This window comes from Haliaeetus leucocephalus, unplaced genomic scaffold (genome assembly GCF_000737465.1).
Source record: "Haliaeetus leucocephalus isolate CR32 unplaced genomic scaffold, Haliaeetus_leucocephalus-4.0 Scaffold339, whole genome shotgun sequence".
Taxonomy (NCBI): Eukaryota; Metazoa; Chordata; class Aves; order Accipitriformes; family Accipitridae; genus Haliaeetus; species Haliaeetus leucocephalus.
Window position 1 is genome coordinate 8671825 of NW_010972775.1, and position 14371 is coordinate 8686195.

Sequence of the window (14371 nt, forward strand, 5' to 3'; positions counted from 1 at the left end):
CCTCCCTCCCCTGGCGGCGGCTGAGGTGGGGCGCCCCGTTTCGGCGATGTGAGGCGGCTCCGCCAGCGCGGCTGCCTCCCATCCCCCCGCCAGCCCGGGAGGAAGGGAGCGGGGCGGCCTGCCGCAGGCCTCGCCGGACGCGCAGTACGGTAAGGGCAGCGCCTTCCTTCCCTCGGCTCTCCCGGCCGGGGCGGCCTGCCGCCTCCCCGGGCGGAGGGAGCCGCCGCTCGGCGGGCGGGCGAGCGGGCCGCGGGGGGATTGTCGCCTGCGAGACCGACGCCATCTTAGGTCGGAGCGCGGCCTTGCACCCCCTCGCGTCTGTGGAGCGGGGACCCCGGGCCGTGAGGGCTTCCTTGAGCCGCCCGCGGGGCCCCGCCGGGAAACGGGGGGCGGGGGGGGCGTCCGCCCGGCAGGGGAGTCCCAGGCAGGGCTCGCTTCGCCCTGCCTCCGCCGTCCAGGGGCTGGCCGCGGCTGGGGCCCCCGGCCTTTGGCAGCGGGAGCCGGCCTTGCCGCCGGGCCTCCTCCCCTCCCGCCGCGGCTGTGGTATGCGGGCCTCGTCCAAACCCGAACCTGCAGCCTCAGTCGAGTCCTTGCGGTCACCCGGCACGGGGGAGGCGGGACGCGGGGCGGTCAGGCTGCGGCAGAGGCGGCGGCGCCAGGGGCGCTGCGGGCGGAGCGGCAGCTGCTCGGCTGCCCTCGGGGACTTGGCTTCCTCCCGCGGCCTCGCACCCATCGCAGCTCGGGGGTGTGAACTTCTGAGCGGTTTGCAGAGGCGATATTGCCCTTCCCTAGGCGGAGCTTATGCTGTCTCGTGGCAGAGAGGGTAGTGTCGGCTGTTTAGGTTTGGTTTTGAGGGAGGGTGGTTTATACTTCGTGTTTTTAAAACTTTCAGGTTCAGTTTCAGCTCGGTCATCGGTTCTTCGCTGCTGAAACAAATGCAGCACTCGGTAAAAATACAGTTGCTCGCAGTCCCGATGAAGCTGTGGATTGCACGCTCTTCTACAACTAACATGGTGCAAAGTTATGTGCATGTATGAGAGGTCATCTGAAAAATACAATCTGGGTGCTTACCGTATGATCTGTGTCGCGAATAATGTAACTTCCCTGTGCATATGGAGTGTAGCTATTAAATGGGAGGAAGAAAGTGCTCGAATAATTCACTGAAAATACTATTACGGAAATATGACAAACAAGGCTAGTCTGAGAACTTTCTGGTTAACGTAGGTGTCCTCACTCTTTAAGCTCACTACAAATTTCATACTACTGATTTGGTTTCAGTTATTTTAAGCCAATCCAAACAAGTATTGAGTATTGGAAAGCTCACTTGACCTTAAGAGCGGAACAGGTGAATTGCATCTAAAGTAATAAATGGGTTTTCAGTAACTAAATGTTATTGCAGCTGCATTTGCCATTATTTTCTATAGTATTGATTTCTGTGTATCTTTAAGGTGCACTTCTACAGATCACTTCCTGCTGCTTTCACTACAGCTGTTACACTCTTGTTACATTTACTAATATTTGTATCATTTTTGTTGTTTCTGTGTGATTGCTTTTAAATCCTAACAGTAACAAAAAAAACAGGTTATAAATACAACTGGCTTTTTATAAAGTTGGGTATCTTTAAATGTAATCACCACGATAAATAAAGATGTCCAGACTAGTGATTTTAAAACACTTATTTCATCAGAAGCTTATTGCTCTTTTGTGCAATGAGTTCAATTTTTTTGTCCTGTATCAGATTTTTAGTTCATTGCTTGTCTAGTAACTGTAATAGTGTTCCATGGACTTGTTTTTGCAGGTTGTTGATTCTCTGCACCTGCCTAATGAACTTTCATGACTAGCCTTAGTTTTTGCTGGGCAGTTGCCTTTAAAAGCAATATCTTCATATAATCTAATGATATTTTTTGCATGTTTTAAAGAACTTTTTCACAATTTTGACACTTTTTAGCCTAGAACAATGGTTTAAATGCTTTCTTTGATTATATACATATAGCATGTCATTGGAGTTTTGGACCTCTCAGGTCCATGGACTACCTTTAAAGAAATGTGTGTACGAATCTGTATATATGTTTATACATATTAAAAAATGAGGAAAATAAAGTCTATAGTCAATAGGTTTACCTTTTTTATCCTGGCATCTGTACCTCCGCAGGGAATTATTTGGGGAGAGGGGGGAAGGATTCACTGTTGGTTTTGGCTTTGAGAGCAACCACTAGCAGGATTCCTGGAATACATTTTCTACGTTAAAATAGTTAAAGAAGCCAAAAACTTGGAAGCTAGTTGTACTCTAAAAATGGATGTAGATGTTTCTTTTGGCAGTGGAGACCATTTGACCAGTTCCTGCACACCTCCTGCAATCAAATCCATTCCCCCTTACTGCAACTTTGATTGCTCAGGCCACAGATTTTTTTTTTTTGACCTCTCAGTTGTGCCAGTAAAACTGTTAGTGGGCCAGGTTATTTTTAACCTGCAGTGGTTCACGTCATGTAGTCCTGTGAAAAGTTGTACTAGCACAACTGAGGGAGCAGAGTGGGAACTCGTTAGGCTGGCTTTCTTGCCAGGGAAAAATTTGGTGATAGCTTGGCTTCAAATCGTAGCATTGAAATAAAAAAATCGGATTAAAAGATCTGAAATGATACTTGCCTTTTTAAAGCTGCCATACATTTTGAGTCACCTTTTGAGAATAACTAAATATGTACATCCTGATTCATAAAATGAAATGTCCATAAGAGCTGCCACCAGTTGGTGTAATTTTCTAAAAGTCCATGCCTATGTTATGAAATTACTTTTAACTGTGTAAAAAACAAACAAACAAAAAAGCTGCATTATAGCATAGCTGAGGTTATCACATGTATGTTATTAGAATTCTGCTAACATACAGATTGCTAGTGCCTATTTGATGTTTTTAAATATAAATTGCATGTGCTTTCATTTGTATTCTCTGAGCACATTTTATAACTGATTATTTTTTTTCCTGAGGTCAAATAAAACTTTTTTTTTTAAATAACTCACAACTCATACTTATGTTGTCAGTTCCATGAAAAAAGTTTCTGAAAATCGTCTTTCATTTTGCCTTGAGGTCTAATAAACTTTGCCACTGTGTTAGTAAAGAAGAGGCATTCTAAGGGATGTCCTTCTACAGAGGCGGGTCAGGCTTGATTCTCTTGCCAAGTCCTGGCACATGGCCCCAGTTGTCTCTGTCAAGTGGAAACTGGCTTCAAACTCTTCCTTTTTTTCCTGTGACAAGAATCTGGTTTAGTGTCTTACTCTCTTCTTTCCTAGCACCATGTTTAACTTCAGCACCCTGAGCTGATGGAGGAAGGAAGGAGTATAGCTTTGCTATTGTCCCCATGACTTAGCATGTAACACCAGCAGCCCCATTCTCATGCACTTTAATGCAAGTAGGGGCACAATTCTGACTGCTCCCCTGTGATAAGCTATTGCACACTAATTATTTCTACAGTCCATCACCAAATCTAGCCGCTCATTACTCCTATCCTGAAATTGTCTTCTCTTATTAGATATTAGACAGTTTCTCACTGTGCCTGTGCTGAAGACTTCCATTTCAAACACTGTTGATAGATGGAGGGGTATTCTTAGTTTTGCATAATTATACTTTCAAAAAAGAAATGACCCAATGTTTAATATATATGTTGCTCTTGAAATATTTTTGGAAAGGAGAAAATAATGAGAAATTGTACAGAGAAATGTGTTGAATAAACACCCTTGTCATCTTACAAGATGAATAATTTAGTTTAAAATATCAGTTTATGATTATGAATCTAATCTTGATTTTGTCACCTTGTGTATAAGGTTTGATAGTCTTTAATGACATAATCATAACGTTAGTGCTGGTCTGGTGCCCTGGCTATAAGGTTTAGGGAGTTAAACTGTAAGAGAACTATTACTGCATAATAGTGGGAAGTCAAGCTTCCTTAACTAGTTTGCTTTGTCAGGTAAGTGTTGCATCAGCGCAAGAACAAGAGAAGTATTGCTAATGTTTTTTTGTTGGCAGTAGCCTGGTAATAAGACTAGAAATATTCTTTTATTGATTGTGGCTTTCATGAACAGAAATGTTGCTCGGATATTCTTCACTTTTTTGTCAAAATAGTCCAATGATTAATTGAATTTCATGTGCTTAACTGTTCATGAATTTCAAGGAATTCCTATATTGACTGGAGTTACTGTTGGGTTCCTCATGCAAAACTATATTGTTTCCCCTCCAATCTACCGAAAAATGGAGACATTGAATTTTATGAAGCTCTGTGTCTTAGGCAAAGCAAACACTGTTGTATTGGGATCCTGATCCTGGTTATAGCTGAGACAGCCCTGTGATTTTATGAAATTACTGGTTCTTACTACAAATTGGATTATCGGTAGTGTATGTAAAGAAAACTAAAAGTTTCATATTTTCTGTATTATTCAGAAATACTTTCAAGATTATGTTAGAGGATGTGAAAAGAAAGAAGAAAACTTCATTGGCCATCACCATTTATTTAAAAAAGCAAATAAACCCAGTTGTGATTAGAGGTGCTGATGTTAATGTGGTTAATTCCAAAAGCTACATATTTTCATTACTATTTTCATGCATTACTTTTTTTCCTTACTGCAAGAGCAAGTCTCCAAGCACAAGGGACTCAGTCTAATGAGATCTATGCAAAATTTTTATTAAGTCCAAATTGATAATTAAACCACTATGCAATGCTTTGTGGGTATGGTTTGGGGGTTTTGTTGTTGGGGGGTTTTTTGTTTGAGGGTTTTTTAGTGGGTGCTTTGTTTTTTGATGCGTGGGTTTGGGGAAATTTTGTTTTGTTTTCATTGGGTTTTAAAGAAAATGTGACTATATGGGAAGCGCTGGCAAAACCTTACAAAACTTGTGGGGCTGTGGTATGTTGTGGCTTTTGGTGGGGTTTGGGTTGGATTGGTTTTTTTAGATGTAAAGAGAATAAAGCTGTAACTAGTGTTCCAATAACTCACTTGTGCCAGGTATATTACATGCTTCATAGTAGGGTCTTCACAATTCTTGTGAATCACTTACCTGGAATAGGAGTATTCTTTAAAAGATACCTTTCACTGTGGTGTCAGAGGCTCCCTCTGATAGTTACTGATGGACTATACAAAAATAGCTTAAATTATGTGGAGGATACCTTTGCACTTTTCTTATCTTTAACGGCAAAGATGAGAATTCAAGTAATTATCAGAAAGGTGATGTGGTGTTGATCTTTGAAGATCACCTATATCAGATCAGGTTCAGCTTGTATAGAACATGGTGGGGGGAGCAGGTGAGAAAGGCTATTCTATGGGAATTATTGTCAAGTGCAGTAATCTTTACTGAACAGCGAAACATTTGTTTCATGAAAGTGCTGAATGTTTTGGTATGTGTGTTTTGTTTTTTACTGTCTAGTCTCAAGATGGCAGAATTATTTATGGAATGTGAAGAAGAGGAGCTAGAACCATGGCAAAAGAGAGTGAAAGAAGTGGAGGAGGATGATGATGATGATGATGAGCCAATCTTTGTTGGGGAAATCTCAAGCTCGAAGCCAGCTAGTACATGTAAGATAACATTTTCCATAATTTAAAACAGGTATTTCAAGGTATAAGACTTTAAACTTACTTTTAAAATACAGAATTTTTAGCGGTAATACTTAAGAAGTTCTACATCTTAAAGCTGTTTTTTAGGTCGCTGTCATACTTAAAATTGGAATTCTTAAGAAATTCTGTCCTAAAACCCAGGTTACACACAGCTCTGTCTACCTCTAATCTTAAATCTCTAAGGTCAGAACAAGGACGTTTGAAGGTTTTAGCATTAACAATATGGTTAAAAATCCAATATATACAATGCTGAAACCATGCATGCAATTGCTCTAAATATAGCTGATATTTAGTTAGATACTTGGAATTGTCTCCTCCTAAAGGAATGTGCATGAATTTAAGTCTTCATGTTACGGTCCTTCTTTTTTCTTCACCCCACATTTCGTGTGTTGGTGGACATCATTCTAACAAAACCAAGGTAACTGTCTTAAGTGTCTATAATAAAAGCACAATCAGGAAAAGCGATTAATGTGAAAATAGTAGAAGCCTCTCTGTTAAGTAAGAGATTTTTTATTAATAAATTCATTCATCCCCTGTAAAATAAGGAGTTTTTTTCATCGAGTTCTGTAGTTTTCTCCTAGCGCAGGGAGTGAGGTTAGGTGGTTGTGATGACAGCAGATGTGTCAGGATTCCATGTTTGTCCTGTGCTTGGGCTTTAGCAGGTAAGTAAAGGAGAACATTATTTTTGTTATTTAAATTAATTTTAGTAATAAAACTTTTGATTTCTGTGTGTGGCCATCTTGTAATCAGTTGTTCAGAGGTTTGACCTAAGGTTTCTCTAGCTGTCGAATACACAAGACTGCCTGGTGAGGTTTAATGCTTTCAGTTTCTGCCTCATCTCTGCTATGCTTGTATCCAGGATTTCTATAGTCATTTTCTGAAGGTGTATAGTTTGCAGTGAAGCATCTCAAGACAAAATGTTAAACTAGGCTCTCTGTCACACTCTGCTGCATGGACTTTGGAGCTATTATTAGCTGTTCAGTCATTTTAGTTCACAATACTTCCATCTTGCATCTGAACTCTATTTTACTTTGTTACTTACTGGGATAGTAAGTCTAATGCTTCTTAAACTAGCTTTAAAAAGTTGAAAATTGTTTTACATATTAAAGAAATAATGAAGCTGATGTTAAAGTTCTCCCTCCCAAAGATAGTTCTTAAGGTTTAATCTTTTTGAATATTTTAAAAATATTCTATATCCTCTTGAAAATTTGAAGAATATTTTAAAATTACTCCAAGAAGTTTTCTGCAGTTACAAACTTCTAGAAGGACTGAAAAATACCCTTACTGTTTTCTGAAAGGTCCAGAGACCTCTGGATTGCTGTTGGTCATTGGCAGTAGGTCATGGCATAGAACAACTGTTAAGGCAGTAGGGATACGTTGGAACAACAAATATGCCAAGTTTCATTGCAGTCATTGTAGTCTCAAGATTTTTTTGTAGTCTTAAATGATAGAAATAGTTCAGGTGAAAACCGTAGTTGTGATATGATTCAGCACTTCAAGAACTCAGGTAAAAGATAGAGACTTAAAACGTATGCATCTTATTCTAGTGCTGTCCATACTCGGTCCTGACACAAGTAAAATCACTTATGGTATAACTTTTTACTTTATCTCTTTTCCTTCCCTTTCCTCAACTTTTCTCTTTGTAATCTTCTACTTCACTATCAAAAACAGCTATGGAAGAATGACCTCAGTTCTTCTCTGGCTTGTAAGTAGTACTACCTGGCACTAGTCAGGCTTCAGTTTGTTATTGGTGATAGGCAAGACACAATGAACTCAACTTTGCTTATCACTGTTGTTTAGTTTTTACCTGAGAATTCCTGTGTGATCAGATGAAAAATTAGATGACAAATGGAGACTCACTAGTAGTTCTTAATTTTTCTGAAAGGTATATTTTCTGCAATACATTGCAATTTTTTTAACCTTTTCCTGACAATGCAGTTATCAGTTTTTATACAGACTGGTGTGGAAAACTTGAAGGAAATAGTTAAAATCCCAACTTTGACCTGCTGGCACAGTGTCATGTACGATAAAGTGTCTCTTCTCATGTACCGAAGGATTAGTTTGACTGGGATGAAAAGTAATTCACACTTTGCTCCCTTTACCATTTCCTGCAACTGCTCATTTTCCCTATAGTTACTGCTCATTTTTCTTGTTTCCTTTTACATAATGATAAATTTGCTGCTACTTTAAAATGTTGTTCTGCATGTTAGCTTTCTTATACTTCAGTGTTATTAAACAGGACAAATAACACTTTGATGGGGGAGGGGAAAGGGCATATCAATTCATCCATGATGAATTAGTTGTCATGTAAATCTAGCTTATAATTTCACTGACTTCCTGAAATGTTATTTTTTAAAAAATATACCTTTAAAAATATACAGTAAAATCTACCTTTGTATTTTAGGATATGAATTGTGTGCATATCAGACTGTCTGAAGCTGAATGTGCTTTCTGAGACAACTTTTAGGATAGCTTTTTTTTTGTCGGTAGATGAAGGTTTTAGTTTCATTTAACTCTGGAATTCAAATGTGAGGTATAGATTTATTAACAAACACAAAAAAGTATGTATTCAGCTAAATTCTGAATTAAGTTAATGCTTGCTCATAGTTACTGTTGTGTTGAAGTAAAACTAGTATTACTATTACAGGACAAAATTTTTTCATATCTTAAAAAATGGGAACCTGTTTGGATCTGTTTGTTGCAGCTGCTTTTTTATTGGTATGTTCTAAATGCCAGTGACAGGCTGCAAGCTGTGATCTTCTGAGCTCTACTGCTATTAGATTTATCAGCCTGAGTAGTATATACTGATGAGCCATTGCTGGTGGAAACAGCCTTAAGGTTGTAGAACACAATGCGTAGATAGTCTTAAGATCTATTGTTTGAGATCCTGATGTGATTTTACCCAGGTTTGAGAAGGTACTTTAAACCTTGTTGGTTAGATATTGGAGGATCAATCTCATTTCATACGCATATTTTCACATGTCAGAGCAAGAAACTTGACAGCAACACCAACGGAATTGAGAATCTGGCGGTAGGAAAATATTTTGATTTGATGAATATTTTTATAACATTCTGGAATCATGCGAAGCCCCGGACTAAGACAAAAAGCTGGGAAATATTGGTGGCATTAGTTAAGGAGTAAACATCAAATCTAAGAAATTCCATGTGTTTCTGATGAGCTAGAACTCTGGTCATAGACTGCCATGTAGGATATGTAAGAAAATCAGTCCTCTGGTAATGCAATTCCAGCACAACTCCTTTGATTGCTGGTCTGTTGATTTTTCTTTCACATTGGAAAATGGAGATGTCTAAAAACAAGTTTGTAAGTGCTGTATTTTCCTGTAATACAAAAGCAAATTGTGTAGTTACCAGTTTAGAGCAAATGCTTCCTTTAGTTTAGAGCAGTTCTAGTATTTGGGGAATTTATTATGTACATGAGAAACAGAAGTGAATAAATGCATTATAATCAGCAAAGTTAAATATTTATGAAGTGTTCTTTTTTTTTTTTATTTGCACTTACTTGTGTGTTAATCTATCTGCGAGAAAATAAAAACTGAGATTCTTAAGTGAACTAGCTTAACCTAAGAGAAGGGGAGTAGAAGAATGTATCTTAATTTGTACAAATGACACTTTGTTTTGCCAGGTATTTTTTTAAAAAATTATATTCTAATTTATAAGTCAAATCCTAATTGGCTTAATTAGTGGATAGGAATGCTACTTTTAATTTGAAAAGCAATTAAGCTATTAATTTAACTGCAATTAAGATAAATGTAACTTTTGACAGATATATTGAACAGAGTCAACCTCAGCTCATCACGAAGGGGGATACAGAATGGTGCACCCAGTAGAGGTACTTTATTGTCCTAATATGGTAATTAAAAACAAAAAATCCACAACACTTATGAAACATCTGACTGCAAAATTATATAAAGATAACTTTGGAATCCTTTGTAAACAGGTACAGTTGCTACATTCAAGCCTGACAGTCACCATTATGCGACACCTGCCTCCAGCCCCAGTGCCATGCCTGTTTCATCAGTCTTTCAGTCTGTATCCAGACCTACAGCTAGCTCTGTAGCAGTTCAGCCATTGTCTATACCAGTGAATGTTTCAGGAACTTCACAAACACTGCAGAGACCAGTTGCTGGATGTTTATCAACACAACAGATGCCTGGGTCAAGTTCTGGAATATCACAGCCTGTCAGCAGACCTGTAACCATTCCAGTGACGACACAACCAGTATCAAGAAATATCACGGTTCCGGTAGTGGCTCAACCTGTATCCAGGCCAGTGACTACTGTAACAGCACAGCCTGTAATACTCAATCAGGTAAATTTTTATTCCCTCAAACTGTAAAATACTCAGGTGCAATTACTTGTGAATAAATTAATGAGGAACATACTGACTCAGTCTAGTAATTTGAAGACCTGGACTAGATTATAGACTAGCATTATGTAAACTGTAAAGATTCTAGGACCATAACCTTGCACTGGTGAATTAAAATACATGTTTGAAAATACTGATTTGCAAGGCTCAAAGATGATAGCTTTAGTAACAGTGGAATTGTTGCAATTGTTGAATGAAAATCTTAGGCATCAGAGAAATCAGTACCATTTAGGTTATGTTGTTTATGTTATGTGGAGCAATGAAGGAAATTCTCATTCTCTAAATTTTGCAGATTTTGCTCAGAGACGGTTCCTCTGTATTGATAAATTAATCTCACTTTTTAATAGCTTGCATTTGGTGTTTAAAGTAACTTTGTGGTTTTCTGACCTGATTTTTATAGTGCCTCTCTTGGGATTTTCACTTCTTAAGCTTTTCGGTTCATATGGCAGTTGTAATGAAACAGTGGTATGGTAAGGAGGACTTAAGCAACCAAAAGTTGCAGGGTCAGTAGATGAAACAGTTTGATGACATACTTATTTTGTTTTAAAAGCCCAAGGGAATTATGCACATACATCATGTATCATAGATCTTCCTGGATTGCTACAGAACCTCAGAATGATAACTTTAGGGAGTCAAGTTAGATGCTGGTTTTGTTGCCTTAGCTGTTGGACATTTGTGAGAGATAAAGAATGAAGATTAAAATTTCACATTTTTATGAGGTAAACTATGATGAGATACCTTTATTGAAAATAATTTAAGCTGAAACTGTTTAGACAATGTGCCTATAGTATTAGCTACTACTGTCAGGTTAAAATGAATGAAGCCTGACAGTAGGCACCATCTCCATTGTCCCTGCAAATATATACACCTGTGGTTGTCCCAGCTGTCAGTCTTTTGGTATAAATAAAAATCATGCAGCCTAATGTATTCTGCAATTGCTGAACAGGGCAATCAGTCTGAATGAACATAGTTAATAAGGCCGTTAAAACATGAGAACTAGGTGGTGTTCTTAAGACTTGTGGCTAAAGCACTGCTGATGGGGGGCTGTATTTTAAGAAAAATAATGCAATGTAATCATTGCCTATCAACTGGGTAACTGAATCTCTGGCAGATTCATTAGGGAAGAACTCATACTTTCCAATTTTGAGTCTTCAGCAGTTGATTGTTAGTTTGCAGAGAGAAATGGTGGACATGTCTAGTGAAGCGGGTTAGCTAAATCAGTCTGTCACTGTTTCTAAGAAGGCCTAAAAAATGATGTAATCAAAAGTCCAGATATCAGTAGGATATCTAGGTTGCCTCTGGAGTCCTCTTAAATCTATCTTTGTAAAGCAAGACAGGTTAATACAGAAAGGTCTGCTACTTTACATGTTTCAAGTCTGTGAATTTTATTTTTATAAATGTTTACTTATGACATAGTATGCTTTATTAAATCCTTCAAAGGAGTGTTAGGGTATCTTGCAGAATCTTTACTGCAAAAGAAAGCCCCCTCCTTTACTTCCCTCGCACATAGATGCTCATGTTTTTATTCTACTAGATAAAGCTGCTAGTGGCCTCTACGTTGTTTTTGTTAGAAAACCTTAGGGTAAACAGACCTAGAAAAGCTGAACATCTCCAAAAGGTGTAAGCAAGTGGGACATAACTCACTGAGACAGTGATTTCCTTTAAAGACACTGTGCACAAAGCACTTCTTTTTGTGAGAGTTCTTTCACATTCATCGAGTTTACTTTCAACAGGAGTTTCACAGATGAGACTTTAGTTAAGTTTTACAGTCTTACTTTGCCAAAATCTGCAGGTTGTTGCTCTTCCCTGGCAGAGTAGAGGAACACCTGTTTGAAGAAGTTGCAGCCTGAAATAGGACTTTCAAGGTACACAGCATGGAAAAGGATCTCTAACCATGTATTTATCAGTTCTGTCTATTCCAAGTTAGACTGACATGCTCTACAAAGCAATGCATCATTTTCTGTGATATCCAGTGCATACATATTCTATGGTCTCTTAAAACTTCTATGATTGAAATTATTATATGGTTTCTTTACAGTGTTGACATTTTGATCATGGCTTTCATGAGCTCTTAACTTTTTTAAGTTATCCAAAATGTAACATCCTATTCTTTGGATGTTAAGAAATTCTTGAGTACCTTTAGGAAGATGTTCCTGGGGTTTTTTTCTTGCTTAAGACATGGTGAAAGTGAATCTTCCATCTCTTCAACTTAACTTTTCTAGATTCAGAATTGTATTTCCAATTTCAGCCTTACCTAGAATAATTTGTTTTCTTGTTTTTGTATTGTTCCTGCCACTTGATTATGTTATACTTTTTATGGGGAAAGAGGATTGTTTGGTGTGCTTTATTTTTTTAGGGGGGTGCTATAGTTTAGTGTCTTGGGCAAAGTTCTGTGATTTTTAATATCACTCCTGCCACATTATGTCATTTGTTGTTCTTAGTGTCATATGTATAGTAACTATATTTTGGTTCATGTCCTTGGTTTGAATTGTCTTCATTCAAGAGCTCCTTAGGTTTTTTGGATTATTTCCCAACCCCCCCTTTATCTAGTCTTTATTTCACTTGGGGCCACTGTTTTATATTGACGATTTTTCTGCCTTGGGCATTCTGTGACATTTTCGTTCACACATCTTCTGTTTCTTCCCAATTTGACTCTTCCTGAGTGGCAAGGGCTTCAAATAAGTTTTTCTGGGAAATATTTAATGTTTGGATCTTCAGGTTCCAGATGGTGAAACTTACCTTTGAAATTAAAGTATTGTGATGTGAAGATGACTGTGAGGTATGAGTAGACACTGTGTCAGGACTCCTTTTTAGCTGAACATCCTTCAGAGTGCCTTTGCATTCTTTATATGGTGCAATATTTTTTAATCTCAGGATGTCAACGTTTTTTCTGTGCGAACTGATTGCTTTTGACCACCAGCTGGGTTGAAACACATATTTCCTCCTTTTCATAACATATAGGTCTATAATTTACCTTTTGTCAATGTTTGGTATTCCAGTGTTATTACTGAAATGCCTCTTTCCAATCACAGGCTTGATTCACTGACTTCCTGTAAAAATCTAGGTTTTGTTTTCTTGTTACTGCACTACGTTAATGCAGTTCCAGAAATTCTGAGTTGAATTTGGCTTCAGTCGTACTGTTTACAGCAATTCCAATTCAGTCAGAGCTACTGCTATTGTATATGATAGCATAGGGCTATCCTCTTCTTCAAGAAAAATTTGTTCTTAGCAGTGAAGATTTTCTGTAATTCAGTGCTCAGAATACTCTCCAGTAAGCCCCAGCCAATTCTGTCCATATCTTCCCCTACTTAATAGGCACTTTCCTCAGTCTGAATGTGATCCAGGTTCCACTTGTTCCTAGTTGATTTTGGGAGAGCAAAGTTCCAATACCATGCATTGTAATTTCTCTGTGTAGATTTGGTTACCAATTATCATGTTGGTTTCCACAGGAAATCTAGGATGCACAGTATGAACCCAGTATTTTCACTAGTTGCTTGGAAAGCTAAGAGTGGTGGTGGATTATTTTTCTTCACTTGAGCCCTAGAAACTTAATTTATAAAGGTGTTGGGTTTTGTCTTTCTGCATGTGAGAGCACCTGTACATGTTAGGTTGATTTTTTTTTTGTTTGTTTTACATCGATGTGGTAAGCTGTTCTGTTTTTTTCTTTAAAACATTTTTGCCTTTTAAAGCATGGGGGAAGATACTGCTTTTTTTCTGTACGTAAAATGACAGAGCCAAATTGTATGAAAAGAATAATTGTCAACAGAAAAGGACATTTTGAAAATTATGAGACTTTGAATTTCCAGGATGTCTGTTTTAACTTTTTTGCTCACCAAATACGTTTAGTGTATACTAGAGAGATGGTACACATGCCATCAAAATATCCAGGCTATTCTTTTGAAGAAAGTTAAAATGTTAGCAGCACATAAAAACGAACAAACCACAGAGTAGTAAGAGAAGGAGATTTTGTGTGTAGCTGTTGGTCATATTTCAAATGTACATGTGTGCATAGACCTCCACACCTAAGAGCCTACCACAGGCATACCACCTGAGCATTAGTTGTGCTTGAAGAGGGGTTTGCAGGCTAAGCTGCTTCGCTTGTAATTTCACTGGCTAGCCTGAAACCATTGTGGCTACAGTAACACTTGCTCTCTTGTGGCTGCAGCTCATGTAGCTGTTACTTGTAACAAAAGAGCAGAGAAATTTAGTAACTATTTCCACAACTACTCCTGGACATTTGTTTAATTTGGTTAGATTGGGTGAGGTCACTCACCAGAGGAGAGAATGGCTCTTCATTATCATTAAGGTCCTGCAGGGTCTTCATTTGGGAGATGTACAACAAAAGGGCGGGATGGGGAGAAGCCTCTTCCTCCCCCCCCCCCGCCCCCCCCCC

General features: G+C 38.5%; 1 protein-coding gene across 7 annotated transcripts in view; it reads left to right on the forward strand.

Annotated features, from left to right (window-relative positions):
- Positions 1 to 40: 40 nt before the first annotated feature.
- Positions 41 to 14371, forward strand: part of ZNF280D (zinc finger protein 280D) — a 55036-nt gene continuing 40705 nt past the window's right edge. For all 7 annotated transcript variants that reach the window (XR_774631.1, XR_774628.1, XR_774632.1 and 4 more), the window contains exons 1-4: positions 41 to 149; positions 5405 to 5553; positions 9377 to 9442; positions 9551 to 9921. Coding sequence is in view for 2 of the 7 variants with exons in the window: in XM_010571777.1 (XP_010570079.1) it covers positions 5412 to 5553; positions 9377 to 9442; positions 9551 to 9921 (579 nt within the window). In the remaining 5 variants the exon portion in view is untranslated. The remainder of the gene's footprint in view (positions 150 to 5404; positions 5554 to 9376; positions 9443 to 9550; positions 9922 to 14371) is intronic.